General features: G+C 41.3%; 1 protein-coding gene across 4 annotated transcripts in view; it reads left to right on the plus strand.

The window, feature by feature from the left end:
- Positions 1–12,149, plus strand: part of PTPRR (protein tyrosine phosphatase receptor type R) — a 154,580-nt gene that overhangs the window by 112,104 nt on the left and 30,327 nt on the right. For all 4 annotated transcript variants that reach the window (XM_052774616.1, XM_052774617.1, XM_052774619.1 and 1 more), the window contains one exon: positions 5,789–5,975. In XM_052774616.1, coding sequence (XP_052630576.1) covers positions 5,789–5,975 — 187 coding nt within the window. The remainder of the gene's footprint in view (positions 1–5,788; positions 5,976–12,149) is intronic.

The raw sequence follows: 12,149 nt of genomic DNA on the forward strand, positions 1-12,149 counted from the left end.
TTTAGGCTAGCGCGTACAGAGCAAGAATCATATATAAGCATTTGTGAAAAACACATAAACAGTTCTTATGCTTGTTAGAAGCAACTATTTAACAATACTGTGAATATTACTTTAAAATTTATTGAATTATACTTCACTTCAAATAAGCGTTATCTTTTAACCTTCTGAGGACTGACTGTAATGGATATTATAAATCTGGATTTGTGAAGAAATGTCTCAGTCATATGTTAGAAGACGTGCGTTACTGTTTGCCCAAGGCTGGATGAAAATGGCAGTATGTTCAGTCCTTTGCAAAGATCATTTTAACCCCTCTGTATTTCTGCTCTCTACTTTTTCTTTTTTCAACATTGATTTTTCTTGAAGAAGTCAATGGGAGTTATGCAGTATCCTATTTTTATTTACTTTATATCAAAATACAGGATTAATAACAACAGAAACATTATGTCCTTTTCTGATTTACTGTGCTTTTCACACCCCACCGCAGCTTTACGTATCACATTTGTTCGTCGACATGACTGTGTTTTCTCTTAGCTATTTTGCTAAAAGCAGCAGGAAAGATGAGACCTATATTTTTTCCATTGTCCTTTTTTACAAATGTGTATTTTTTTCCTTTTGAATTACTCTACTGAAACACAACACCAGATAAGCAGGTGAAGCCTGGCCCGGGTAAGGTAGTAAGTGGTGGAAACCACGTGCCTGATTGATTGTGGTCTCCCAGTGCAATTGCAGCAGTGCAGAACCCACCTGAATTCGGTGCATTGGCTGATGAGATGGACCAGCAAGGGAAGAGACTCAGGACCCGCGGCTAGACCTGGTCTGTGAGCACTAGAGAAATAAAACGCAGAGGGGAACCGCGGTGTTTTTCCCGTCATCCCCGCAGCAAAACCCGGGGAGAGTAGCCCTGCGGAACGTCTCCCGGTACAAGCGGGATCTGAGGACCCAAAGCGAACTCCCTCCCCAGCAGCGGCAGCCAGCGCCGCTCTTCCCGCTAATTAATGGCTTCCTTCCACCTGCCCGGCGGACGCAGATCCCGCCTGGGCCGCGCAGAAGCTCGGCAGCGGGACGGAGGACCGAGGGTGCAGAAGGAAGAGCCTCCCACGTCTGCAATGCCGGGGTCGGAGGGCAATGGCTCTTGGAGGGCAGCAGCCGTCACCGCTGCTTCCAAAACCGCTGGAGAGAATGAAAAGCCGAGGACCGGGAATCTGGGCGTTGCATTTTTTCAGGAGTGCTGAATAAACATGGGAATGTGTATTTAAAGAAATTGCCCAGCTTAAATAAACAACTGGGAAAATGTGTCGGGTAATTGGATTTTCATAATCGCCAGCTATGGCTTAATTTTAGGGTCAGGGAAGACCTGGAAATGACCTCATTGATGATTAATAGGCTTTAGTAACCTGGTGGCCCTCCGAGGTGGACAGGTGGAGCTTCCTTTTTAGAGTTTTCAAACAAACATTGCATTAATCTTTTTTTTTTTTTTTAATCATGATCTGTAATAAAATCTGCTTCTGTAAATGTATTATTAAAAATACTCCAGTGGATTCTTATCGCTGGACTTGTTCCTATTACCGAACTGAAAAGAAGCCTGTGAGTATGTAATAAGACCCCCCTCAGGGATACTAGACAATACACAGACAGACACAAGTGGTTTCCTGATTGCACTTATTCACGTACCCAGTGATGAGGTGGCTGTCCCAGCTGGTGAAACTTCGGAAGAGTTAGTCTCATGCTGATTTTAATGTAATGTTGTCACGAATGTTTACAATTCCTCTGATTCCTCACATGATGCTCTTCCCCATCAAGACACAACCTCGAGGGGATGCTGAGGCAGGTGTATCACAACAAAATCTTCTCTAATTTGGCTCAGACTATTAACATGGGGAACATAAAAAATATAAAGTTATTTAGAAGGTAAAAAAGGGTTGTAAATATTCAGAAATAAGGGAAAACCCATGTGTATGGCTCCTTCACTCTAATTTGAAATGGAAAGATACCTGTATGGAGTCAGGAGAGAGAGAGAGAGATATATATATCTCCAAGAAAAATTAGTTGTCTGACTTGAAGTGTTGCTGGTCTGATTGTGATTTCTTTATTCAAAACCTATTGGAGACAAGGGATAGTTACCAAAAATGGGCTTTGTTTTAGGTGGTACCTCCTTGTTGCTCCGTGGCCAGCCTTGTGCAGTCCCTCCAATAAGGTGGGAAAAGGTGGGCTCACTACCTAACCTCTTTCCACTCAGCTAGTAAAAGAGAAGAGAATTCTGGCTGTCCACTCTTTTCTACAGAAAGTGAAGAATTTAACTGTTGGAGAGGCATAGAGAATCCCAGGAGTCCAGAGCAGGACCTGAGACTATAAGCATCTCCTATTAGGACATACAAGCGCATGATGGGTTCAGGCCCTCCTTCATCTATCAAGACAAGGCAATATGTCCTGTTTTCAGCCCTATTCCTCAGCATGGTCTTGAATGCAATAAAGAAGTCTGTGTGATTAATGTTAATATTGGCAATAGTTAGTGTTGCTAATGTAAACATTATTAGAATCTTTTTATTAACTGAAGCACGCTTCTTCAAAAGTTTTCTTTGAGATGCCTGTTTCTATGGAAGAATTACCCTTAGAGCTATTATCTATTGTATATGCTCTTACGGACTTTCTGAAAAGACTGCTATCGTTTAGGTAATTATTTTCTGCCCTATATTCAGGTTTTATTCAATATGTAGCTTTTAATGTGTTAAATACGTGGCTAAAAACTATTTCTTCTTTCCAGAGTAAGTTATTTGATTCTCAACACCGGTATTCGTCAATAATCCCCATAAATGGTAAAAGCTGTAAACTCAAAGTTATAATTAGATCAGGTATATTTTTTTTGTTGTTGTTAAAAAGGAAATAGCCTTTTTGCCAAGACTGTCAGTTATAACAATGTAAAAGCCAAAGAAAATATTAACATTTTCACGGCACTTTGTTAATGAACAATGCGAATGCTTTTCTTCTATATTAGGAAATCTCAGTAGGTTCTCCCAGAAGTATGTCTGGGTCTAAATCGCTACCCATTTCTCAACCAAAGGTAGCCTAAACAGTTTTGGAGAGGTTCATTGCACACCTCTTCTGTGGATTTCTGGACTGTTTTCAAAAGATTGGATTTGCGATATACGCCCTCGGAGCCACCTGTTTGAAGGACTGCCTTTTTCCACGGAATAAATTGCTAGTTGCGGTCAGAAGAGGTGCTTTCGCAGGAGGGGTTTTGTGAGAAAGCGGTCTGACGGGATGTTTTCCGTGGAGCTGGGGGACTGGTTTCTCCCGCAGCAGGGGCAGTCCCCCGGGAGCCGGGATGGCTACGGGAGCCAGGACCCCCCCGCGGGGTCCGGCAGAGAGCGGCCACCGCAGCTGGCTCCCAGGCTGTCACGGCTCTGGATTTGGGTATAAGCCCGGTTCCGCCGACCGGGGCTTCGCTACGGTGCAGGGGGTGTAGCGAGCCACGGAGCTCTACCGGTAGCCTATGCACGTATCAGTTACTAGTCGTTTCTGCTTAGGATGCTACTTCGCTTCTGCCTACCTCCTAGCAAAATTAGCAGAATCGTACCCCGCCTACTTCGCTCTGCCAACAGAAATTGTCCCCATCTACCCCCGGAGGCAGCCAGCTGCCCGCGGCCGCCTCGGCTCCATCTGGCCTCTCCCACCTCTGCTTCTGCCGCTGAGTCACCGTGACCATCTGCGGGCCTGGGCAGCAAAGCTCTTGCTGTCACCCACCCATCGCCCAACCTGAAATAGGTTTATGGACGCTATGGCACAACGTGAGACGCACCGATTCCATCGGGTGGTCTTGTTTCTCGGCCGTTGTTGCTTTGTGTTCGACTAGGTGACGGGCGAGTGAGTGAAGTCATTTCTATTTGTGCAGACCGACATGGTAGAAATGGTTGCATTTAAAAGAAGATTACTGAAGGATCTGCTGACATGTATAAGAGGAAGGGAAGTGCACTGAAGTTGTGTCAACAAAAAAAAAGTGTTATGTTCGTACGGTTACAAAGAAAGCAATAAACCCTAAGAGTACTTATCCTGGTGGCAGAAGAAGATCAGAAAACAGAACAGCAACACCAGCACTAAGTAAGTAAGGAGTCCCAGTGTCTGAAAAGACAAGTAATTTGCTCAAATATGTGTGCATACAAATACCCGTGGGCCACCGATAAATAATGAAAGGGCAGTAAAACCCAAGTATTAACACAAGCAACTTTTGCTGCAGACTAGAGGAAAGTATTCCCCCAAAACTAACAGCACTTGCCTCACAGATACTACCTGATGATGTCTGTATGACATTTATAATAATATGTGGCATTACTGTAAAAGGGACAGTTGTATCTTAACAACATCCCAGTGTCCAGCGTGGTGTGCAGTCACACTCACCCAGCGGCAGTTCTCCTGCCAATAAGAAATGCACCCAACCTTGCAGAGTTCTAGCAGGAAAAGTGGAGACACCAGATAATGGATTAACCAGTAAATGGTTAATCACTGGCATATGTGCTTTTAAAAACGGGCAAGGTGTAGAGTTGTATTCTGATCTAGCAGATCTATTAGGAAAGACTTGAGACAGAGATCTTGCGTTGTGGTTGTATATATCTGAGCATGGTAGAGCAACTAAGAGCTAAAAGAACTCCCCTGTAAGCATACATTAACGGAGAGACAATAATGTGCAGAGGTAGGAGTGAAAGTTGCGTGGTCATATCTCTATATGTGCATAGCTGCTTGGTAAATGTTAGAGATGTTTACACTGAGCTGGGCACCTGTAGCCCAGTTCAGACAGCTGAATCTTACAGTCTTATGGTACTGATTTCTGATTAGTAAACAGAAAAACTTTGATTAATGCCTACAAATGTGTGTTTAGTCATCACAATTCACAGCGTGGATTTATTGCAATCAATATGCCTAAAGTTAAGGGTTGAGTAGATAACATTTGATTGATGGGTTGAAACTATGAAAAAAATCAGGTTTTTTAAGTGTTGCTTGGAGAAAGTGACAAAAAGAGTAGTGCTTGTACCAAGCACGCAGAAGCGTGCTTTATTTGTATTTTCATGGCTCAAAGGTGTTGAATCCAATTTTATTTTCCTGTAGAAATGTGAAATGTTGATGAATTTGATTGTCCTGCAAGAGACGTTTGGCATTTCCGAATAACCCCTCTAAGTCTGTGACCTTTCCTCCTCCTGGGATTCAGCTCATTTATTGTGGTTTATTGCCTCACCCTTCTCTCCCACCTAACATGAGACATTGTCCACTGTCTTGGTAGTCATGATGTTTGCACTGCCTTTCCACCTATTTCTGCTGGTTTTATCACTTTTTCCCCCTCCATTCTGTATATCTAATTTGAGTAGATTCTTAAACATATAGCTGACATAACTGTGAATTTATTTCCAGGTTGTTATATGTATCAGTTAGAAATGTGTCCCCTTTTTTTTTTCTGTGAAACATTTCTTCCTTACTAAGATACCACTTTCACATTTGACATCTGTAACGATTAAGTAGCATATAGGGAGCAGTTTTGACTTCTAAGAATAATCCAAATAGTTGCTCCCTAGCACACTGTTCTTGCATCCGTCGTTAGATTCAGGAACTAGGATAAAATGTAAAATCTTGGTTTTCTGGCCACCCAGTGCTTCCAGTGAAACCAGTCTTGCAGTCTTTGCACACCCAAATCTCCCAGTGACTATACAGAAAGCCAGGGTGCATAAATAACTCAGGATCAACTGCAAGAGTAGGGGACTTACAATAACACTGATATAATTGTTTTAATTATTTTCTAACGCAGACGAGGATCCAATGTCTCGCTGACTTTGGATATGAGCAGTTTGGGAAGTGTTGAACCTTTCGTCGCTGTGCCAACCCCACGAGAAAAAGTAGCGATGGAATACCTACAGTCAGCCGGCCGCATCCTGACACGGCAGCAGCTTCAAGACGCAGTTGCATGTTCTCATTTACTTCAAACAGAGTTCATGGTGAGTTTAACAACAAGCTTTAAATGAGGATTTTCTGACATCGTTGGCACAACAGGAACTGTGGGGAAAAAATTATCGGGCAACACTTCAATGTCAAGGTACAAATCATTTCCGAAGGGCAGATTAGATAGTTTCAAGGTGGTGTTTTATGTTTATGCACTAAAGACAGATAAGAAGTCAGTTATATCCATGGATAACACAGATTCCTCTCGGTTTGAAGTCCCATTCATAGATGGGATTAATGTCGTATTAGAGCTACAATACAAACAGCAGGACTGTAACACTGTGACAGTTTCAAAGAGATCATAAAGGCTATGATGACAGAAAACACAGTAATAATTGGAGATTTTGTTTATTCCCATGTAATCATCACATATGTTTGCAATTTGAAGACTAAATTTTTAGTCACTGTAAGTGACTTTTTGGAGCAGACAGTCAGTCCAAAATATCTTTAACAAGCACTCCATACAGCAAGCCTAATATACTCAAGACCAAAACACCTGAAGTGTTCTACAAGTGTATTTACTATTAAAAAGGGTAAGAATCTAAAATTAAGACACTGCCCAGGTAGAAACAAGTCAGAGCAGAAAAACTCAGTTAGGGAAAACACATTATTACATACTACTTTAAGAAGACCTGAAAAAGGCTGCTATTACAAAACAGCCAGGTGAAAGAGGCTATTGGAAATAAGGAGACACTCTTTACAAGGGAAGTAGAACAGAGCATAAAATGAAGCCAACTGAATGTGAAAGCTGAAAAAGGCAGGCCAAAAAAGGCTTTGAATTAAAAAAAAAAAAAAATCATAACTTCATTTTTAAATAGATCAAAAGCACAAAGCTTAGCAAAGAGTACAAGGATCAATAGATGATCAAAAGGGTAGAAAAGGGGTTTGGTGAAGCTGAAGCAGTAGGAAGTGACTCCATTATTTGCATCTGTGTTGACCATAGAAGAACTTAGGGAATTTCCTACCTCTGTGGCAGGAGTAGATTCAAACGGGTCACTGGAGGATCTGTCTGATATTGAAGCATTAATGGAAAAGATTCTAGAACAAATCAATCAAATGAATAAAAGCTACTCACTGGAATAAGCTAGTATTCACCCAGGAATCCTAAAGGAGTTCCTATGTGAAATTATTGCTGTATTAACTGGGCAGGTGTAATCTAGCACTTGGCCCCCAGCAGCTGAGGAATCAGAGGGCCAGAGGTAACAGGCGTTTTTCAGAAGGGCTCCAGAAGAGATCCAGAGAACTGCAGGCCTAGAAATCTGATGTCTAAATCAGAGAAATTGGAAGGAATTATAATAAAGAAGCCAATAGATATATGAACAAATGTGATACAGTGGGGAATAATCAACACAGTGTAGCACTGGAAGCACTGGTTGCTTCTCAGAGTAAAAGGAGATCACTGGTGGAGTCCCAGAGACATCTATTCTGGAGCTGATACTGACCAAGATACTCTTAAATCATCTGGAAAAGGGAATAAATAGTAAGGCGGTGAAGTTTGATGATAATGCTGAATTACCAAGGGTAGTAAAATTAAAAATAGACTTCAAAGAAATTACAGAAGGGATTTTATGATGGTGATGAGGCAGAGGAAGTTCAGGGTTGATAAATAAAATGTTATGCATTTGGCAGAAAACAGCTTTGTATACTTTGATGGGTTCTGAAATACAAAGCTAAGAATCTCAAGAAAAGAACTAGAGAATAGTATAGGAAACATCTTTATTGGAAAAATCTATATAGCACTCACAACTGCATGCTGCTCTGATCTTTCCTTCTTGGAGCACATACAGAAAGAAGTACGGTGAACATAATCTTAGACTAAAGCAGCTTCCGTATCAGGAGATACTAAATAGATAAGGACTCTTCTGCTTAGAAAAGAGACTGTGAGATGCTCTAACAGAAGCCTATAAAATCATGATAGCAAGGAGGAGGTGAATATGGAGTGATTATTCATGGTTTTTCATGCTAAAAGAACAGTATCAGGTGACCAGTGCAATACAGAGAAAAGCTTGTCCTGTTCGAGTTCCCTCAGACGCCTTGCTACCAGCTGCTGTCAGAGGGTACCAGAGAGGAGGAACCCAACGTAACCGACTACCCAACCCAACCTCAGCCTGCCTTTTTTAGCTTTTACAACTCACTAGCAAACTAAACTAAACAAGCAGAGCTTTTTAAGACTGGTTTAATAGCTCAAATTTAATAAATAAAGCCGCACAGAAACATGTATCCTAACAAGGCATGTAAGAGCAGGAAGACCTATACAACCCCTTGAGCATACTACAGGTCTAACAAAGACACGCAAACAATTCAGTTCTTATTAAACATGCCGGAGCACCTGATCCCTCAGGTTTCATTTTGTTTTCAATTTGTGCATGTAAGTCACTAGAATAGATGATGAGTGCCACCTTACTCTAAAAACAGTTTTTCATTATGAATAATTGCATCCTACGAAGCAGTCCTTTTATTCACCTTTAAAAAGCCAGGGTTTATAGTAGAAGTCATTTGCTTAAGAAAAATAAATCCCTCAGTTGTTTTACCAAAAATTGGTCAGAGAGTGTACGTGGAAAAAATTACAAGCATCCAACACACTTTTATCACCAGTTACGCCATCAGTTCTCTGCCGTTCTGCTGCTTAGGCAAGAAAGTTGGAAGAAACAACTTCATCGTGCTTAAACCCCCCTTGTTAGGAGACAGTTTGTACAGACAACCTGGCACCTCTGCAGAATCTTACTTACCAGGATCCTCTCACACAGCATCCGTGCACAGCTTTGGGGCAATACTCACATTTTATTTGTCCCTCTGGGGGGCACAACATGACTTTGGCCATTCAGTATTTCCACAGAATTTTATTGAAAAGATCATGACTTGTCTATTCCATCTTTAAACTATTTTTTAAAATGTGTTTTAAGATGAAGCTGTTGAACAGTATCTGTTTAATATCTTTCTTGCTACAGATAATAGCTTTAGTAGGAACTTGAGGCATGCAAAGAACGCAATATATAACCCTCACTCGTTCTGCTCTCTCAGCTTGTTTTAACTAGCTAAAGAAATACAATAAGACAGTCTTCTTGAGACTAAAATTATTAGTTTCCATGAAAACCTTCCAAGTGCGCAAAAAGTGGACAAATGTTCAAAGTTTTCAATGGAGAACTGAAACATGAGCAGTTTCGGGTTATTTTTAGTTCTTTAATTAACATTTAATTTTTTGATTAACAATTAAGGGGGCATTAGCTTTATTTTTTTTTTATTGTAAAAAATGATAAGTTGCCATCAAAATACTTTCCATAATATTTATTAGGTAAAAAGAGTTATTTTCCTTTTTTTTTTAATGCTGACAAAAAGGTTGGCTACTTTTACTTGGGAGAATACACCTGACTTGCAAGGAGGAAGAAACATAAACTGCCCAGCATATGCTTCTTTAGTAGCCTGAGCTGCTACTATTCAAAAGACAGAATGTCTGAAGTTGGTGACAGAACAGAAAAACTCATTATTCTCAAAATATTGGAATGACAGAAAATACAGTTCTACATGGGAAAGTGCCAGATTGTTAAATCTATAAAATTTGGTTCTCATAAAAATGGCAGGATAGGTATAATAAATATCTGCCTGAATTTTCCTAAATTTTGCTATATTTTCTTGAATACTTTCAGAGATCCAAATCATATCTCTTTGAGTGTATGAACAGTTGTAGCATTCAATAGCTAATGTGAGACAGAATAGCTGTTATTAGAAGAGTATCACCCAGAGAGGTGAAGTAGCCCATGAACAAAGGCATATATGCGTACGCATCTGTAACTGCATGCGTGCAACTGAGCACATGAATGTGTGCAGCTTATACATTATTTGTAATTATTTAATTATATATAATACGTATAGATGTTTAATAAAGCAAATGGATATATATTGCCTATATAGCTACAGACTTTGTATGCTAACTTGCACATGATTGTGCTATTTGCAGTCTGCTGGGCTTATTTTCCCCCACGTTAGCAGGAACGTTATCCACATAATATCCGGACTTTTTTTTCTGGAATAATCTCTTGCTTTTCACAGTCAGTTTCAGAATAAGTGACTTGCCTGTGGCTGTGATGCACGGTGTTATTGTCAGCTTTCTGTCTGTGCCCTTGGCCCCACAAGTACTTACTACTGGCAGGAGCCCACTGACTAGAAAGTGTTTACAGGATGTAAGTGATTAATATTATTAATTGACCTTGTTGGCCGAGAGAAATGCGTTTCTGTTTTCAACTCGGTGGCATTTCTGCATCTGTCAGTATCTCGCCAACTGATGAACTATGTTAAAATTTCAGCAGGCATCAAGCGGGAGACGGCCGGGCGGCTGGAGGAGCCCACTGACCACGTCTCTTCTTGTGCGGGCAGAGGACTCTGCCTCGCGCGGCTTTTTCCAGTCTGTAGGTGACAGACGTAGATCCTGTTAAACACAGGTTTAACGTATTGCTCTCTCTCAGCCGGTATATAGTTGAGCAGGGAAACCTTTCGGAAACCATGCGCTGGTGGTGTTTATACTAAGCCAGAACTGAACCAGGGAAGCTCCAGGTCAGCCGCTAGCCCACAGCAGAGCCGGTTAGGACAATTCGGAGCCCAGGGGCCGAGGGGAAGAGCCTCACGGAGGTCATCACTGGGAAGGGGTGAAAGTCAGAGGTGGGTATGAGGGGGGTGTAGGAGCTCATTTTGTAGTTCCGTGGAGAAGGAAGGGGCATCAGAAGCAGGACAGAGGTGAGATGGTTTGACCTGAAGGAATGGGGATGAGGTTTACGCAGGAATGGAATCTCACAAGCGAGAAGATCCTGCGCTTAGCACAGGCATCCTATGGATGGCGGTACAGGGAGCTGAAGAAGGATTGGGTGAAGGACCTGCAAGGAAGGTGTATCTTAACAGCAACACTTTGGCTGGCCTGAAATGAGAGGGAGCGAGTCGTTTTTTTGAGGAGTCAGCTGAAGAGAAAGGAAGAGATCAAGGAGGGAGGGAGGGAGAATAAAGAAGGTCCACTAAACACATGGGCATAAGGCAGAGAAGGTAGAAAAATAAAAACCAACGCAGAAGTTGCAGCCTCATGTAGTAAGATGTTCAGAAGCCAAGTTGGGAAGCAGAGAAGCAGCAAAGCAATTCATTATGACCCATCTAAATTGTACTTAACTTTGCTTTCTCTTCAACCAGAAAACTAAGAGGGTAGCTTCGCCTGCTTGGCGAACCCATGTAAAGATCTACTGTTGGGTGCATCCCTGGCAAGCTTTAGGGACCTCGTCCCTGCTCCTCTAAAAAAACCCCACTGCAGCCAGTCATGCTGGAGGGCTCGGGTCTGAAGGACGGTGGCTGTGCGTCTCACCTGCGCCAAAGTCGTGGGCAGGCCTGCGCCTGTGGAGTTAAAAACCAGCTGGTTTGGGAGGAAAATCCTTGAGTAGAATTTCCAGTGGTGCAAGTCAAAGGAGGTTTGCACTGAATAGGGTAGGAACATACCTTTTGTGCTTCCTCATGTTCCGATGTGTCTGTAAGAGGCAATTATTTAACGTGCCGCTGTCTCTTTGGATAAATGTTGTAGGCTAGCAATGAAGTTTTCAAGTCTGTAGTAATGACTGTGCTTTTAAGTAGAAGTATTAATTCACTGAAGATCAAATTCCAGCTTACCCCAGGATAACTTAAATAACGGTGGCCAAAAAAATTCAGTAAAAAATGAAGTTTTGAGTCAACTGAAGCATTTTTTAATGTGATTTTGCCAGATTGTTTTGGTTGATGAAACATCCCCCACAATCAGGAAAAAAAAAAAACCCTACATGTTTTATCTTGCCATTTTCAAAGGGTTGTTTTTATTAAACTGTAAGAACACTAACAATGTTTCAGGACCTCAAAATCAAAATTATTCTTCCCCCCCACAGACCAAGTGAAACATTTTTTTCAATGAAAAATTGGAGGATTATTACTTTTGATGCTGACAAACAATTTGAAAAACAGTAATTTTAAGTTGATCAGGAGTTTATCATTTGTATATTTTTGGAACTTCAAGCAAACTGTCACATGAGTTACTTGCACATCTGCGTATTTAAAGATGACAATGCAGATCAGTCACTAAAAGATAAAAACGAGAATCAAGAGAAATAGCTTCAGATTTTTATTACATTTTGAGTCACTGAATGCAAAAGACTAAGGCACTTTATTCTAGT

This window comes from Harpia harpyja, chromosome 23 (genome assembly GCF_026419915.1).
Source record: "Harpia harpyja isolate bHarHar1 chromosome 23, bHarHar1 primary haplotype, whole genome shotgun sequence".
In the NCBI taxonomy this organism is placed as follows: domain Eukaryota; kingdom Metazoa; phylum Chordata; class Aves; order Accipitriformes; family Accipitridae; genus Harpia; species Harpia harpyja.